Below are 17,038 nucleotides of genomic sequence, written 5' to 3'. Positions count from 1 at the left end.
AAAAGAGTATTTATCAGTGTACAGATTAACAAAGTGAACAGACCTTAAAAAACAAAACAAAATCCCCAGCAATTTACTCGGTAAATTGGGCAGAGTAAAGGTTTTGCAAATATCATGTTTGCTTGCACAAAACTGTTGTTTCTACTAATGTTTCAAGTGTCTATAAATCTCAGGATTAGAACCCTCCTGTATTTCTCTTTCCCTCACACAGGGTAGAGTCCTTTTAAGGAGAATAACCCTACATTAATGAAAAAAATAATGAATTTTTTGGCAGATTAGATTTTATTTTTACTTTTGGTTATCATCTGTAAAAAATGTGTTACTTACCACACCTGACCTATAGAATTGTTTTATAAATGAACAGCTGTTTTTGAAATACTTCAGTCTTTCCTCAGAGCAATTTTAGGTAGGAATGCCTTCAAAAACAGAAACGATTTCTGAACACTCAGGTCCACTGAGCACAAATTGATGAAGATTGTGACTGGAAGACATTGATCCATTAGACAGATGTAGATGTCGACTACAGATTCTTATCTTATTTGGAGGATGAACAAAGATTCCAGACTTCCTATGCTTTAATTTCCAGCTGTTTAAAAAACTATTTGCTAGACTAAATAAGCATTTCTCTATTTTTATATCTACATATAAATGCCAAAAATTAAATACCATATCCAACAATTTCCAGTTGCTCACTGGTACTACAAGTGTCAGCAACCAGAAACTCTCTGGTTATGCTAAAACCTGAAAGCAGATGATGAGACAAAGACAAGTTACTCTGCAAGTTGCAGAATATAGGTGGGGAAGAGAATACGCTTGGATCTCATCATGTAAATTAGCATGTTATAGAAGTAAATACCTTTCTGGGAAAGAAAAAAAAAAAAAACACACACCCACAAGATCATACAAAGTTCCCAAGTGTCAAAGAGCAGAGCAGAATGACAGGTCTAATGAGCTTCTGGCAGATTCATATTCTGCAACCATTTTTCTGTACAGATTCCATGGTTCTCAAGTAAAGCCTTTACAAGCCACCAGTTTGTATTAAAAGCATGAGCTCAAATAGTGGAATAAAACTAATGTATGCATTTAATTTACTAGTTTCCTACTAGGAAAAAAATCATCCCAGTGCAGTGAAGATCATGTGTTAAAGCCCCTTCACTTAAGACTTCTAAGCTACACGACACATGCATATGCAGCATTTACAAACGTGGTATTTATGGCAATAGATACTGCAACATATTAGATTAATTTAGAAAAAATATATATATTAAAAGGCCAAAAGATTTGATTGCTAAAGTTACTCAGAACTGATTATCAAGATACTTTTTCCTATTAAGTAGTTATTGCAGGGGACTATCAGTCAAATCTTCTCCCTGGAGCTCCATCTGCTGACATAAAAAAAAAAAAAAGCGCTGCCACATTACTTCTCAGAAGTAAGATCTGTAGCTACAAAAACCAAAGTGGACAGTGAATGATGTTCCCTGTGCACATGTTAAAAATGCTTCCTCACTCATAATAAATAGCAAGTAAGGTCACTGTTCCTACCTTCCAGGGATTCAATTCCAGTTGCTTGAGCCAACAGGTCTTCATGTCTTGCAACAACCTTTAAAAAAAATTTAAAAAAAAGAGAGAAATGAGAAATCACAATAGAAGAATGCATGGAGATACGCACCTGAGAGGGATATTAAAATATCATAGTCTTCCTATGTTAAGGAGACACAGGAAAAAGCAGCCGCACCTTAAAGATGAAAGGGTTTTCAGAACACATTTTACTTCACAAAAACAGTAAGCTCAGAATGGGAAGAGGGTCAGTTATTGCAGCATAGCTGACATATTAAGTCAGCAGAGCAATCAATCATGTTTCAACACACCATCACATAAAATAATTATAAATGTAAGCTTACTAATCACACAGTAATTACATATTTTTAATATTTTCATTTCTATTTATGAAAGTTAAAAACTAATTCCTAAAGAATTTACTAATGAGGGGGAGCAGTTTTTCAAACCACACACAAATTTAACATGTACTCTCACGGAAAGGTCAACAGTTTTGTGGTGTCTGTGTGGATTTTACCAAACTGTCTTTGATTATCCAAACTCAAGAGCCTTTCTGAAGGTGTGGAGGTGTGTAAGCATAGGTTACGTTGCCCAGCTAAAGGTGAGGATTAGGGCCTAGGATACGCTCCAGCACAGGATGAAAGGGTGCAAGACAAATCATTCACTGTCTTCTCACAGTCACCATGCCAAAACACTGAAAAGCTTTTCTGATAGCTGACAGGATTAATTTGAAAGAATTAGGGAGCATCCTTACAAAGAGCAGTGGAACCTCTGTGTATATGGAAACAGAGTGCAGAAACAAAACCAAACCAAACAGTGTACTGCTTCTTCATAGGGGTATTAGGAGTGGGCTTGACTGAGTCAGGTATCAGACTCACTACTCTTTTTGCTGCAAGTTTTATTTTCACTTAGTTAGTGCTTGCACAGTTAGCTGGGCAATTTCAGAAGCAACAAGACCATAAGACTACTCGGCGTTTAATCAGTTTATATCAACCACCCCAGAGCAGCAGGCATGCTTTAAACTTACTTGTAAATGAAGCTCTTTATCCAGCTGACTAATACCTTGGGCAAGTTTTGCTAGTTGCTCAGCTATCACAGCCTGATGGATGGACTGCGAAGTGTAAGCTTTCACATCAAAGTCTTCTTTGAAGAAGTCAGCATAACATTCTGAAAGAGATTTAGATGTTATCTCTGTGCTTCAAACCAGCAATACTTGTGGACCTACAGCGTACATCTCGCAGCACACAGACCTCTCCTCAGTTTCTCCAGATGTAACAGCATGCGGCCTCCCATAATAAGTGTGACACGGACTTGAGAAGAGACTACAAGCAAGAGAAACATACTCGGAGCTGATGACTGTTTTGTTGTCTGTTTTTGTAAATGGTGAAAAAGAGCACGTGTTCCTTTAATCCCCACTTTTTTCTTGAAAAGGCACTGACCCCTTCCAGCTTTTCCGACGTAACCAGGGACCAGGGTGAGGCCGCTGAGGCTGGACCCAGAACCAGCACACAGCAGCCCCCACTGGGAACGAAAGCAGCCAAACACCCAACTTCACGAAAGCGTACCGCGCCTGATAATGGCGTTAATTTACAATGCTAAATTAAGAAATGATGCCGCAGGGGTGGTTTTTAACGAAGCGAGACTTTGCACGGAAGGCTCCCCGGCGGTATTACCAAGAGGAGCAGGGGAACACGGGCAAGGCACCGGCCAAGCAGGGACAGGGAGCAGGAGCAGGAAGAGGCACAGGGGCAGGAACAGGGCTAAGAACAGGGGGCAGAAGCCGGTCTCTGCCATGCAGGCAGCACCCCAGGCACCGAGCAGCCCCACTTTTCCCTCCTCTTTCCCCTCCCGATCCCCGACCCGGACCCCTGAGGCAGCAGCGGGGGTCCCGGGGACGCAACGCGGCGCCTCCGTCCCCACAGCCCCGTCCCCCCCGGGCCGCGCTCACCGTCGGCCAGCAGCTCGGCCAGGGCCGGGGCGGGGAGCGGGGCCGCTCCGGCCGCCTCCTCCTCCTCCATGCTGGCAGGTGCCGGCGGCCCCGCGTCACTCCCGGGCGGCGGCGCAGGGCGATGATGGCGAAGGAGAGCGACGGGAGAGGAGCGGAGCCGAGCGGAGTGGGGCCGTCCCACCGGCAGCTGCCGGCGTGTGGGGAACGGAGCCGGGCTCAGCCGAGCCGAGCCGAGCCGGGCTGGGCTGGGCAGCCCCTCGGAGCCGCCCCCGCCCCGCGGACCCCGGCCCCGGGGTTTTGTTTTTTTTTTCCAGATGCCGGACGGGTTGGTGGTGATAGATGAGTGGGGACGGAGAGGGAATTAAAGGATGCCCGGGGAAGGAGCCCGGGGAGTTGTTTCGGGCTGGGCGCCTTGTAAAGATCTGTGCCCCGATGGTGCGCTACTCGAAGTAAGTGACTGGCCTGGCAGCTGCCCGCACAGCGTGTCTGCGCTCAGGAAGCTGCTCCTGACTGTAAAAACAGGGAGGCTTTCCCCACAAGTCCTGTGAGGAGCGGCTGAGGGCACTGGGGGTGTTTGGTCTGGAGCAGAGGAGGCTCAGGGCAGACCTTATTGCTCTCTGCAGCTACCTGAAAGGAAGCTGTGGGGAGCTGGGGGTCGGCCTCTTCTCCCAGGGAACTGGTGACAGGACCAGAGGGAATGGCCTCGAGTTGTGCCAGGGGAGGTTCAGGCTGGCAATGAGGAGCCATTTCTGCTCAGAAAGAGCAGTCAGGCACTGGGACGGGTTGCCCAGGGAGGTGGTGGAGTCACCGTCCCTGGGGGTGTTCAAGGAGAGGTTGGACGTGGTGCTTGGGGACACGGGTTAGTGGTGGCATTGGTGGTAGGGGGTGGTTGGACCAGGTGATCTCGGAGGGCTTCTCCAACCCTACTGATTCCATGATTCTCCTGCGACTGTTTACGGTTGCGATAGACATGGGACATGTTTGTCTTACAGTTTTACACCCCCATGGCATTGCATGGAAGGACAGCAATTTACAGTAGCTAATCAGAGAAATGTCATTACAATTTGTCGTTAATTTTAATGTGTCCGCAGGTTGGCTTTCAGAACCTTGGTTAGAAAATACGGCTGCGACTTGTGTTATACACCAATGATAGTGGCAGCTGATTTTGTGAGATCCGCAAAAGCAAGAGACAGCGAATTCACAACAAATAAAGGTATTCTTTTCTAATAAGTCATTACCTTTTCAGAATACGTTATCTAGTGATAAACCAAACTGGCCAAGCAAATGAAGTCTATCTCGCATGTTGACATCTATAATAATTTAAGGATACTATATATGAATTATTTAGAATTTTTCTGTGGTTTTACAATCAGAGTAAGTGCATTCCAGTGATAGTGTTTCAAATGAAATAATAGAAAACCTTGTCTTCACCTGAAAAGCAGGGCCTACAAACTGATTTAAGTGTGTGGTGGGTTGACCCTTGCCAGCAGCTATGCATGCACACAGGTGCTAGCTCATTCCACACCTCCTTTCCTCCTCCACCTCCCCACCAAGGCACAGGGAGAGAATAGGAAAAACATGCAAGAAAAACTTGGGAGTAAAGATGAAAACAGTTTATTAAGTGAAGGAGGAAAACAGGTGATGCAAAGCAGTCCTGCCCCACTTCACGCTAGCAGACCACTGCCCAACAAATCTCCAGGCAGTGGCTACAATGGAACACAATTTCCACCCTCTCCAAAAGTTTTCTTCTTCCCTTACCACTCCAGTTTTATTACTGATCATGACGTTATGTGGTGTACAATATTCCTTTGACCAGTTCAGGTCATCTGTCCTAGCTATGTCCACTCCAAATTTCTTTCCTACACCAACCTATTTGCTGTGGGGGCAGACAGTGGTAAAGAGAGAGTTCCAATACTGCTCTCACTCTTTAGCAAAAGCTAAAACTTTGTTTCATTACCAGCACTGGTTTTGCTACAAAATCCAAAACACAGCACCATACAGGGTGCTATGAAGAAAGTTAACCCCATCACAGCTTGACCCAGTACAAGATAGTAGTAAGATTCTTCTGCCAGCAACTGCTGTTTCTTGCATATATCAGAGATGTGCAATTAGCATATTGCTAGATAAGGTTTTCTGGTCTCTAGCAAAAATAAGAGCAGAAAAATGAATAAACCAGTGAAATTGGGATTGATGAGGGAAGCAGAGTTTAAATTAGTTGGAGTGAAAAACTAATAATATCAAGATGTTGGGATATCAAGAGAATGATGCAAGAAGAGGCCAGGAAGTTGAAGCATAGCTGGGCTTGATGGGGAGAAGCAAGGTTTCAGACATGGTATAGAAACATAACCAGAACAGATAAAAAGTAAATAAAAGAGGAGTACAAGGTGTTGTTCAGAGTCCTGGCTGTAAAGGAAAAGAGAAATGTGAAATATTTGGGAAGAGGTAACAATATTAATACAGATCTGCTGGCATGAAGTGGCTGTACTAGAAGAGTGTAACAAGGAACAAATATAGGCTACAAGTGGAGGAATGGAGAGAGCCCTGTTAATGTGCTAAGACTGGTCTGTAAGATCTACAGTGTGATGATTTCATCCATTCATACTGCTGAGTTGGTGGTTTTGTAAGTATATATATAATAGCAGTGGAAGTAAATTTCATGATTTTATCACTGACCATTTACTACAGTATATTATTCAAGTGCAGCAAGTCAGCTGTAGAGAAAAGTCACATGGGGAAGCACAGGTAGACTCTTACTAGTAGAGTTCAACTTGAAAGAAAGCTTGGATAATTTTTTTGTGTGTGTAAAAATAGATTAATAAGAACGTAATTGACACTATATATGGCTCAAAGGTCTACAGGCCGAGGTCCTCCTGCATTTACTTAAGCTTTTGATCTTCACAGTGTCCCGTGGCCTTGAGGTTCCACAAATTAGCTTTGTAGTGCCTTTTGGGGTGTAAGGGGATGGGGAGAGAGAGGAATTTCTCCTTTGTGCTGTAATGTTGTTGCCTGTTAACAGAGGTTACAGAATGAAGTGTTCTAATGTTATGAAGAATATATTTTCCCTACTCACCTCTTTCCTGTTTGCCTTAGTTTTATAAGTCTCCAAAACCATTCTGCCTCTGACATCTTTGCCAATATTACAGTATTTACATCATCGTTTATGCTTTTAACCTGTTGCTTCACAACAGGTTGTGAAATTTTACTGTGGTTATGTTTAACTTCATGGCTGTTTGTTTGGGGATTTGTCTTCTAATTAGCAGGGTAGGTTCAGAGCCTACAGTTACAATTTCTGGTTTTCATTTGATTTGGCACTGACATTTCTTTGTTGTGTATTTCTAAAATAGAGGTTTATCATCCCTATGCTGCTACTAAAAGATTAACTATGTCTAGTATTATTACTTAATAGTCCACCAAAAAAAACTAGGAGCATGAGATTATGGATGGAAGTGGTACTTAGGGACGTGTTTCAGTGGGTGACATTGGTGGTAGGAGGACAGCTGGACTAGGTGATCTTGAAGGGCTTTTCCAACCTTAATGATTCTATGATTATTCCAATATATTAGTTGTAACAGTGTAAATCTCTTCAGCTAGAGGATTGTGTAAATGAAAACTTTTGAAAATATGCAAGGGATTTTGGGGAGCTTGCTGGAGTTTTAGGTAACCTAGAGAAGTGTCTCAAATTGATTGAGAGGGTACTGCTGACCTCTCTGACTGAAGCTCAGCTACTTAAAGAACTCTATATTTCCCACTGAGATGGGAAAACCTTCAGAAGCACTTGTGGTCTTATCAGTACCAGAAGTACACGTGCCTTGTGCATTTGTTGGATTTTCTCTTTGGATTAATGCTCAAATACTTGTGTTACCCCATTCCCCCTCCCCCATAACTGCAGCAGTAGTGTATATGGAAAGGGAGCACTAATACTGAAATATTTTTAGATGCCTTTAATGTATTGCAGTAGCTGTAAAAGAGGAGAGCCTGTTCCAAATGACCATCTGGCACTCTGCAGGGGCTTAGTAAATCACGGATAGTTCACCAGACCCAAGCTGAGGAGCACTGGCACTTTGGTTTCCCACTTGAGACAAAGCAGCAAAAGCTGCTTCTGCCTGTGTGTTCTCATTCCAGCTCTGCAAACTGTCTTGTGAACAAAACCCAGCCATGTCTGCACAGAAGAGGACAAATGGCCTGGGATAAGGAAGGGGGAAGTTAGTGAGTTGCTAAGGAACTAATCCTTCAGAAAGGAGCTGAACTCATTTTATGCCTGGCAAGACAGACAGCGATGTCAGCACAGCAAAGGGACAGCACGCAGACAAGAAGGGGCAGGCTAGGAGGGGAAGCAGGAAGGCTACTGAAAAATAGAGAATACTCTAAAGCTAAACTTACTGTTCTGCTTCATTTGCTTAATAATAGAATTATTATATGGAATCGTAAAATCACTCAGGTTGGAAAAGACCTCTAAGATCGTCTAGTCCAACCTTTAACCTTGTACTGAAGTCCACCACTAAACCATGCTAAGTTCTACATCTACACTTCTTGAAGACCTCCAGGGATGGTGACTCAGCCACTTTCCTAGGCAGCCTGTTGCAATGCCACACAACCCTCTCAGTGAAGAAATTTCTCCTAATATCCAACCTAAACCTCTCCTGGTGCAACCTAAAGCTATTTTTTCTTCTTTAATCACTCGGGGCTTGGAAGAAGAACCCAGTCCCCACCTTGCTGTAGCCTCTCTTAAGGTAATTGTACAGCATGAAGAGGTCTCCCCTGAGTCTCCTTTTCTCCAGGCTAAACAACCCCAGCTCTCTCAGCTGCTCCTCAAAGACCCCTCACCAGCTTCATTGCCTTTCTCTGGAGAGAGCACCTCAATGTCCTTCTTGTAGTGAGAGGCAATAAGCTGTAGTGATATGAACTGCTTCTGTATGACTTCTGTTTTCCCCTTTATAATTACCTGTCAAAATCTTTATGTTGAACAAACTGAGGCTAGATCCAGTAAAGAACTGAAATATCTATTATTAAGTGGCATTTTGGCCCCAGGTGCTTAGCTTCATGTATCATCTTAAGGAAATTTAAGCATCTGACCAATTTTGGTCAGAAAAAAAGAGTATGTAGAGTAATCAGCTGTCTAGGACACAGTTGTTTATCTGAATTCCCACCTCACTTGATAGACACATATTTAGTAACCACTAAGGTTACTAAATAGGGGTTAACTACCTCTATCCATATGTGATCCAGGGCTCACAGAACCCCAAAACAGTTGGCAGGGCCCTCTGGAGGCCAGCTGCTCCAACCCCATGCTCAAGCAGGAACACCCAGAGCAGACTGCCCAGGCCCATCTCCAGGCAGCTTCTGAAGGTCTCCAAAGAGAGAATCTCCACAGCTTCTCCAAGCAACATTTGTCAGTGCTCAGTCACCCATACAGTATTCAAAAAAACAAATAAATTCATACCTTCAGGAAAATGTTCAGGCAGCACCTCCTGTGTTTCAGTTTGTGCCCATTGTTTCTTGTCCTGTCCCTTTTTACCACTGGAGCCTGGCTCCATCTTCTTTGTACCCTCTCTTCAGTTATTTATGCACGCTGATAAGATTTCGCCTGAGCTTTGTCTTTTCCAGACTGAACAGCCCTAAGTCTATCAGCCTCTCGTCAGAGATGCTCCAGCCCCTTTATCATCTCAGTGCTATTTTTCCTTTGTCAGGGTTATCCTGCCTTCAAAAAAAGCTGCCCTTCTAAAAAACATTGGAAGTGAAGAAGATTGTTGAGTCTTTTTTAAAATAATACAATAATAATAATGATATATGGATTAGAGTACACAGATGGAAGCAGGCTTCCTTTTTCCTAGGTCTTCCTCAGCCAAGAAGTCAAAACTACGTGTCCTACGTATGCAAAGAGCACTTCAGTAGCCAAAAAATAATCTAGGAGAGAAGATATTTCCTACTCCTCCTGCCAGAACCAGGTTATATAGCAATGACGAACACCAGACTACTTTGATCAGTTGGAGGGGGAACTGGCACAAGAGAGCACAGCTGTTTGTAGTCTGTTCATCTAGTGAATATTGGGTTTATGGATTTCGTACTAAACAGTCACTTGTTTTACATCCAGGACTTATCACAGTCCTGGGAACAGAGGCTGGAAGCCACCTCATTAGTATACTCAGTTTTCTGGTTCTTTGACATCTTTTACTGAGTCTGTATGTTTTTTGGACTATCAGTGTGATCTGTGCCTTACATCTGTGTCCCACTTCAGGAAGCTTCATTTTTTCTTCCTAGAGTTTGCTTTCAGTCTGCTTTATAACTTACTCCTGTAAGACATCACTTCTTCATTTGTTATTACTTTTACAAGAGTTGTTGTTTTATAGTCTGAAGAATAGCTGAAAAAATGCTGAAATGGATTGATAGAGTGTATCTGGTTCTGCATGCATTGTTCAGAGTTCAGTATAGCAACAGCGGGGATCAGTTGAAAAATTACATGACAGTGTAACGTGACCTATAAGATTTTATTTTAATAACAGAGGTGTAATGGGGAAAATAATAAACAAGTTAGAGAACGGATAGATTATTAATGTTGGAGATGAAGTGGCAGTAATTATGTCTTTATTCATTTTGCTTTTAATGTTTAGCTGTTTTCAGTCTAAGAACATCCAAGAATGATACACAGTCTGACAGAACAACAATTGAAATTATTCTCCCATTATTACGTTCTGAATAAGCTGAATTAATAATGCTGCTTTTAAACAGATTATTGGTTTTGACAAGAAATTATCAATTGTAAACAAGCATGTATTTCTTAGAATTTTAAGAAAGTTAAACACTAACATTTAAATAATAAAACATTCAAAATTCAGATTTGATTTTTCCTTTTCTTTTTTTTTTTTTTTTTTTAATCTCTAAATATCTTTCCACTGGAGTAGGTGATAATCCATTGATCGTTCAATTTGCTGCTAAAGAGGCGCAGGTTTTATGTGATGCTGCCCGTATCGTCTGTCCTTTCGCAGATGGAATAGACTTAAACTGTGGCTGTCCTCAGAGGTAAAGTTATGGTGGGAAAAAGAGGGTAAATATGGTGAAATAATTTGAGAAATAAAGGATGCTTGAAAATAGACTTGGAGATTGAAACAGCTTTTTGACCTGTCAGTTAGAAATGTGTGTGGCTAAATAATTGTTCTGAATGTTCTGAGATGCCAGTCGCCGTGGTGAGACTGGGAAAACCAGGAGTTTCCCAACTTCAACTTTTTTCATTTCTGACACATTGAGTGTTGGCTTAGAAGTCAAGTGTCCGTGACTATTTAACAGCTGTTAAATAGGCATTACTAATGCCACCCTGCAGCATTTGACCTCCCTGAAAAAGAGCTTTGCTGCAAATAATTTGCAGAGTGTTTTGAGAAACAATGCGGCAGTTCCCAAAATACCAAGGCAAGTCCCTGACGTCTCAGACTTCAGCAATTGAAGGATAGTCTCTAAAATATAATTACATGTATTATATTATTCAGGAAGTGCTGAACAAAATTCCCTCCATCTTTCATTAGGTTTATAAATGCAGTGAAGTAGTGATCTACTTCTCACTTAAATTGATAAAGATTTTGTCTTGGCAATGAAACAGAGTAGTAATGCACAAATGAAGATTCTCACTAACAGGTTCAGTTGAGAACCATTTATTACATGCTTGTCAGGCAGTCTTTTTGTAATTAAAACCCTAAAAAATAAATGTAAGAAAGCAAAGACAATGTAATGGTCCAAATACTTAATTTGTCTATTCTAATTAGGTTGTCTTGGCTTAAAATTACAGTATTTGAGAAAACACTTCAGAGATCTGAGACCTCCAAATGGAAGTGTATTTCTTTCTAAGCTAATTGCAACTAAGTATGCCAAACTTTAACTTCTTTTTAGGACAAAAATTTATGCTTGCATTTGAATCCTTTATTTCATGTGCATGCTGGTTTCAATATAGTAAAACTGCATACACTTGATCTGCCTGTATAAGAAAAATCAGTTTAAAGAAAAAAAAAGCTAAAAAAGATGCTGCTGTTCAGTGAAAGCAAAGGTTATCCAATCAAAAATAATTGGTTTTCACTTGAGGAAAAAGACGTTATTGCAATCAGGCTCTAATTCCACTCAAGAAAATCTTCCTTTTCAGTCCCAAGTCATTCTGTGTTCTGAAGAAATACATGACCTGATGGAAGGGGAAACATCAAACTATTTCTATTATGTATGATCTAAACTGTTGTTAATTAAATATTAATTTATCTTCCTTGCAAGCCCATTTTGTGGATAGAAAATAGAACTGGAAGAGATTAGTTACTTGTCCAAAATGCTGTTAGCAACACACAGACTGAACCAGGATCTGAAAGCTGGTGTCACAGTGCAGATGCGTCATCAAACTACAGCCATGACTATCTCTGTTTACTTAGCCACACATTCTAAAAGCTATAAAGAAAGAAACTGATGTATTTGACTGAAATTGATCTGCATTTTTCAAATGTAGAATACAAATGTTATTTTTCTTTTAAAGATGGGCAATGGCGGAAGGTTATGGTGCTTGCTTGATAAATAAACCAGAGCTAGTTCGAGATATGGTGAGACATGTGCGGAATCAGATCGACAATCCTGGATTTTCAGTATCTATTAAAATAAGGTATGTCTGATGTAAGTACTATTTGTGGTACCCGGGGAAATCCTTTTAATGCTTTTCTAAAGATAAGGGAATATGTTAGGGCATATGCACCAGCACAGCCTTTGACTACTGACACAGATATCAGAGTGGCTGCCAGAATTTTCCTGCAATCCAGAAGAAGCTAAAGTACAAGTTAAATGGTTTTGGATTCCATGAAAGAAAAGCAATGCTGGTCTATAATTGTGAGGACTGTGTGAGCTGTTATGGGCCAGAGCCACAACTGTAGTTGCTATAAAAGGCAAGATAACAAAGCTGGGAACTGGTCCCCACAGCTGCTGTAAGGACACATTCTGTTTCCCTTCATCACTTTCTAAACCTGTATAAACTGTTGATCCACTTCATCCACTACTTATCCTCACGTCTCCTGTAGCTTTTGCATATTTGTTGGTTAAGTTTCAATTCGGTTTATAATCCCCTAGGAAAAGAGAATTATTATAAATCAGATTTTTTTCACAAACTTATGCAAAATAATTAAATTATTTCAGAATCTTTTGTGCACCCTTGCCTTAATCTCAATAAAATTTACCATGCATACTTCAAAGATGTGATATAACTGGGAAATGCTAAGTTATGTAGTGATTTCAGCATTAAACGCTTATATCTTTATTAAACAAAATGTTTTTACCTTCCAACAGTAATGTTTTCTTTATTTATACTAACCTCTGGTAACTCTTCCTTATGGATGAGGGGTTTTATACAGTTCAGGTAACTTAATAGCTAGTGTTTTTATTCCTTGTAATTTTAGGATACATGAAGACTTAAAAAGAACTGTTGACCTGTGTCAAAAAGCTGAAGCAACTGGAGTCTCATGGATTACAGTACACGGGAGAAATGTAGAAGAAAGACATCAGCCTGTACATTACGATGCAATTAAAGTAATTAAAGAAAGCGTGTCTATACCTATTGTGGCTAATGGAGACATTAAAACTTTAAAAGATGCTGAAAACGTTCATCACCTGACAGGAGCAGATGGTAAGATGAAATGCATGCTATTTTCTAAGTAAACTTACAAATTAGATTTCCAAGTATCTATTTTGGCTGTAATTAGGACCTAGCTTCAGTGCTTTTCACTCTTTGAGGAGACAAATGGAAGATGATGTTTTAGATGCCTTATAAACTAATAAGCAGAATCGCTGTTAATCATCAAAGCATCAGAGCATAGTTATTCAAAGCCACAAATAGATTTTGGAGGTAAGCTACAAAAACTCTTTGCTTAATTATGCCATGTCATCACTGGTAGTGGAGTTCAGGAGAGACCTTCAGACATCCATTCTATCTCTTTATGGAGCTGATCATCTTTTCACAGAACAGTAAACATGGAAACTGCTACTTCCTGCACACAGCAACTGATTTTACCTTGCCTTACCCTTCAGTAGTAAAATTCTGGGGTAAAGGATTGCCCTGCACTTACTTGGTCCCAACGGATTCCTGCAGCTGTCTGTGGTTCCAAGCCAACATGCAAGTTCAGTATATACCTCGAAGAAGGGATCTGAATTTACACGCTTTGAGTCATATATCCAGAGTGTAACAGGACAGAGAACAGTAGCTAGTGTCATAAGGAATCACAGACTCAGAATAATTATGCTTCTCCAGCCTCTTGTCCCCCAGTCTGTACATATAGCCAGAGTTGCCCCTTTCCAGGTGCAGAATCTGGCACTTGTTAAACTTCATATTGTTAAGATCTCTCTACCCTTAATGGAGTCAACCACTTCTCCCAATTTAGTGTCATAATTTAGGAGGAGCTCAAGTGGAAGGTTTCATTTGATATCATTTGTATCTAGAAGTAACAACAAAAACTAGTTGCACCAAACTGCCATGCTGCTACAGTGGCTTTCCCCACAAATACAAAGCAGGATGAAAACATATAACAAAAGAATGTTCTCGTAGCCCATCCGACTTTCTTGAATAACAAAAATATAAAATATCAAACTATAGATCAAAACATAATGTAGATACTAATACAAACTAGAAACTTTGTGGATTTTTTTCTGTCTCATAGAGTCCTGGAAACATTTTCTTTTTTGATCATCCTATTTTGTGAGAAGAGACTAAGTGTGATAGATTATATGTTGACAGTGCAGAAAAACAATCCCTTTGGTGCAGAAATATTGCAGTAGAACTTGGCTGGATTTATCTAACAGTTTGGGAATATAGTTGCAAATACACTGGCTTATTCAGAAAGCAAAGATTTACTGCAGACCAAGAACCCTGAGATCTCTATAACTGAGCAAGTGAGCTGTTAATGGAAGAATGATTCTAGGTCAGTGCGTCAGCTGAGTTGCACTACAAATAACTTAAGCATTTTACTACTCTTGTGTCTTTCCATCATAATTTTGTGTTAAGAAGATGGGCTTATATGTGTGTAATGAATAAAAACAAAATACTTTTTAATGCTTTTTAAAAAGTAGGGAAGAAAGGTTTCTGTGTCCTGTGTTTTGCTTCAGAATTTCTGTAAGCATATGTCAGGTGATGTAGGTACTATGGGGCTTGGGTTGTTAAACTGGTTGCTTTGGTTTAAATACATAATACTCATCCCTGTTGTTCTCCCAGTAGTTGTCCTAATGTTTGCTATAAAATTGGTGCTATAAAAAAAATGTTAAATTTAACTGTAATGTAACTAGTTTAATTTGCAATTTCAAGGTGTAATGGTGGCTCGGGGACTCTTGGCGAATCCGGCAATGTTTGCAGGATATGAAGAAACACCTTTGAAGTGCATCCAGGACTGGGTTAACATTGCTCTTGAGCATGGAACTCCTTTTACGTGTTTCCACCACCACTTAATGTACATGATGGAACGGATAACTTCAAAACAAGAAAAAAAAGTTTTTAATGTTTTATCAAGTACCTCAGCAGTTCTAGATTATCTGAATGATCATTATGGTGTGTGCTAACTGGAAGTATTTTAGTTGTATGTAAACTTGTATTTTGCAATTGCTGATATATTCTTACAGTTTTACTTGGGCTTCTCCTTATTAGCCAAATTCATAACCATGTAAATATTTTTCAATACAGTTTAACATGATCAGGCTGATAATTTATATTTTTAGTATTTTTATATCATATTTCACTCCATATTCCACAAATGCATAATTCTATTTACAAAACATTACTGTACAGAAAATTGACTATTGTAAGACTCCAGTAATTTAATTTTTCACCAGACAATTGCTTGCAGCAATATGTTAGCAAACCTAAGGCTTTTTTAAAGTGAAACTTCTTAAAATCAGGACTGCTCATAAGTAATACCAAGATTTTCAGACCAAAAGAATCCAAAGGGAGCAATTACAGAAATATTTGCTTTAACTGACATAAGATGTGCTTTTAACTTTGAGTAGACTTTTCAAGCTAAAAGACTGTGAGACCTTGAAGCCCAATGTAGTACCCTCCCAGATTAGATGTTCCTTTTGCAATCTAAAACTTTCCAAACTTATTTATAACTCTGAAAAATTCCATACTTTGATGCAGGGAAAGAAACCTGCAATGCATATAAAATGACAGAAAGAAGGAAAGAATAAAATGAAGAGATAACTTAAACTAAGTACTGACCTAGCTGAATCTAGAATACAAGACCTGAAAGTTCAATGTAACCAAATACGGTATTGGTTATCTACTATATAGTAATCATATAAAAGATTAAAGCAATCATCTACCAAAACAGAACTTTATAGGTCAAAGAAAAGCTGACAGATTCTCCCAGTGGGGCTCCTACATCCTTTCTGCCTGCAGGCATGTTGCTTATCAAAGCATGACGGCCACTTGGCTTTGGATCTTTGTATAGGAGAAGAACAGTGAAAATTAGAACAAGATAATAACATTGCACACCAGCTGCATTTGTTCTGCAGAGGAAATTTCACAAATCTGCGCAGTACAATTATTTGTAATCAGATAATTTGTTTCCTTTCTGTGTTTACACTGAAAGTCATACAAAAATTTTCTTCATTTTATTACTCAAGTACTTCCATGAATATACAAGTGAATAGTTCTGAATTTTCTTAATAAATTACTTGTTTTCATATACAATAGTAATTTGTTTATTGCACTGTAAACTATGACAACATGGCAGAGAGTGTGTGTTGCTTTTGATGCCATTTCCCAAATCTTTTGTATCTATCTATGATATCTATCTATAGATATCTATCTATGTTCTCACATGTTTTTTATGCAGTGGCATAAAGGACTGGTTCATTTTTCATAGAGAATATGCACTGAATTAGGTATACAACATTTGAAAGGCATGACATGAGTCATCAAGTCTAGTCCACTGTTCAGGACAGTAAAGTTATGTAGCTCTTCTGATACAGTCATCCTACTGATGTGTTAGCACATGAAAAACCACAGACATGCTTTGCAGTCCTAGGGTAATTGAGACAATCTCTTTCAACCTTTCTTGGCATGTTAGGTTCTGCATTCCTTCAGACAACTACTTTCTTCATTCTTCTGGCTTGTTAAGTTCTCATGGCAGTGAGATGAGCAGAATTACATACAGTATTCCAGGTGACATGCCAGTGGTGTCTTCTACAATGGCATTAATACTTCACTTTCTAATGCCTTGCTTTTCTTTAACTAATGTATCTCTGAGCCTTCACATGTAATTTATGAGGTCCCAACTTTACAGCAGATCTTACTACCAACTGCATGACATTGTATTTTGTACTGCTGAATTTCCAGTCTCATGTTCATCCTACTATACATGTAGTGTCATTCTCAGTTCTGAAATTGTCTCATGTCTTCTGCATCAAAATTAAAAAGTAAAGCTACACAACTGACTTGTATAGGAAAGGGATTCTTGAAAGTATTAATCAAGTCTTGTGTTAGCCCTTACTTAATATTTTTATGATTTGGCAAACAAATTACCATTTGCTGTGAAATGCCCT

General features: G+C 39.8%; 2 protein-coding genes across 2 annotated transcripts in view; one reads left to right on the top strand and one right to left on the bottom strand.

The window, feature by feature from the left end:
* COG5 (component of oligomeric golgi complex 5) overlaps positions 1-3,603 on the bottom strand; it is a 181,821-nt gene extending 178,218 nt beyond the window's left edge. Inside the window, exons 1-3 of the mRNA XM_084298421.1 lie at positions 3,506-3,603; positions 2,585-2,724; positions 1,543-1,600 (exon numbers count right to left, since the gene is read on the bottom strand). Coding sequence (XP_084154547.1) covers positions 1,543-1,600; positions 2,585-2,724; positions 3,506-3,575 — 268 coding nt within the window. The 5' untranslated portion in view covers positions 3,576-3,603. The remainder of the gene's footprint in view (positions 1-1,542; positions 1,601-2,584; positions 2,725-3,505) is intronic.
* Positions 3,604-3,662: 59 nt separating this feature from the next.
* DUS4L (dihydrouridine synthase 4 like) lies at positions 3,663-16,657 on the top strand. The gene is made up of 6 exons (XM_084306162.1): positions 3,663-3,954; positions 4,597-4,718; positions 10,405-10,522; positions 12,003-12,125; positions 12,910-13,136; positions 14,805-16,657. The coding sequence occupies exons 1-6, from the start codon at positions 3,845-3,847 to the stop codon at positions 15,053-15,055; spliced, it is 951 nt and encodes a 316-aa protein (XP_084162288.1). The 5' UTR covers positions 3,663-3,844; the 3' UTR covers positions 15,056-16,657.
* The last annotated feature ends 381 nt before the right edge of the window (positions 16,658-17,038 follow it).

Source organism: Netta rufina (genome assembly GCF_964035555.1).
Source record: "Netta rufina genome assembly, chromosome: 1".
Taxonomy (NCBI): Eukaryota; Metazoa; Chordata; class Aves; order Anseriformes; family Anatidae; genus Netta; species Netta rufina.
The sequence above is the reverse complement of the archived record's forward strand: the minus strand, read 5'-3'. Positions and strand labels throughout refer to the sequence as shown.

Bases quoted from the DNA above. Each gene is read 5' to 3' on its own strand.
- DUS4L (XM_084306162.1), top strand. From the start codon at position 3,845: ATGAGTGGGGACGGAGAGGGAATTAAAGGATGCCCGGGGAAGGAGCCC. The intron at 10,523-12,002 runs GTAAAGTTATGG...TTTCTTTTAAAG, and splicing joins AACTGTGGCTGTCCTCAGAG to ATGGGCAATGGCGGAAGGTT. The intron at 12,126-12,909 runs GTATGTCTGATG...TTGTAATTTTAG, and splicing joins TCAGTATCTATTAAAATAAG to GATACATGAAGACTTAAAAA.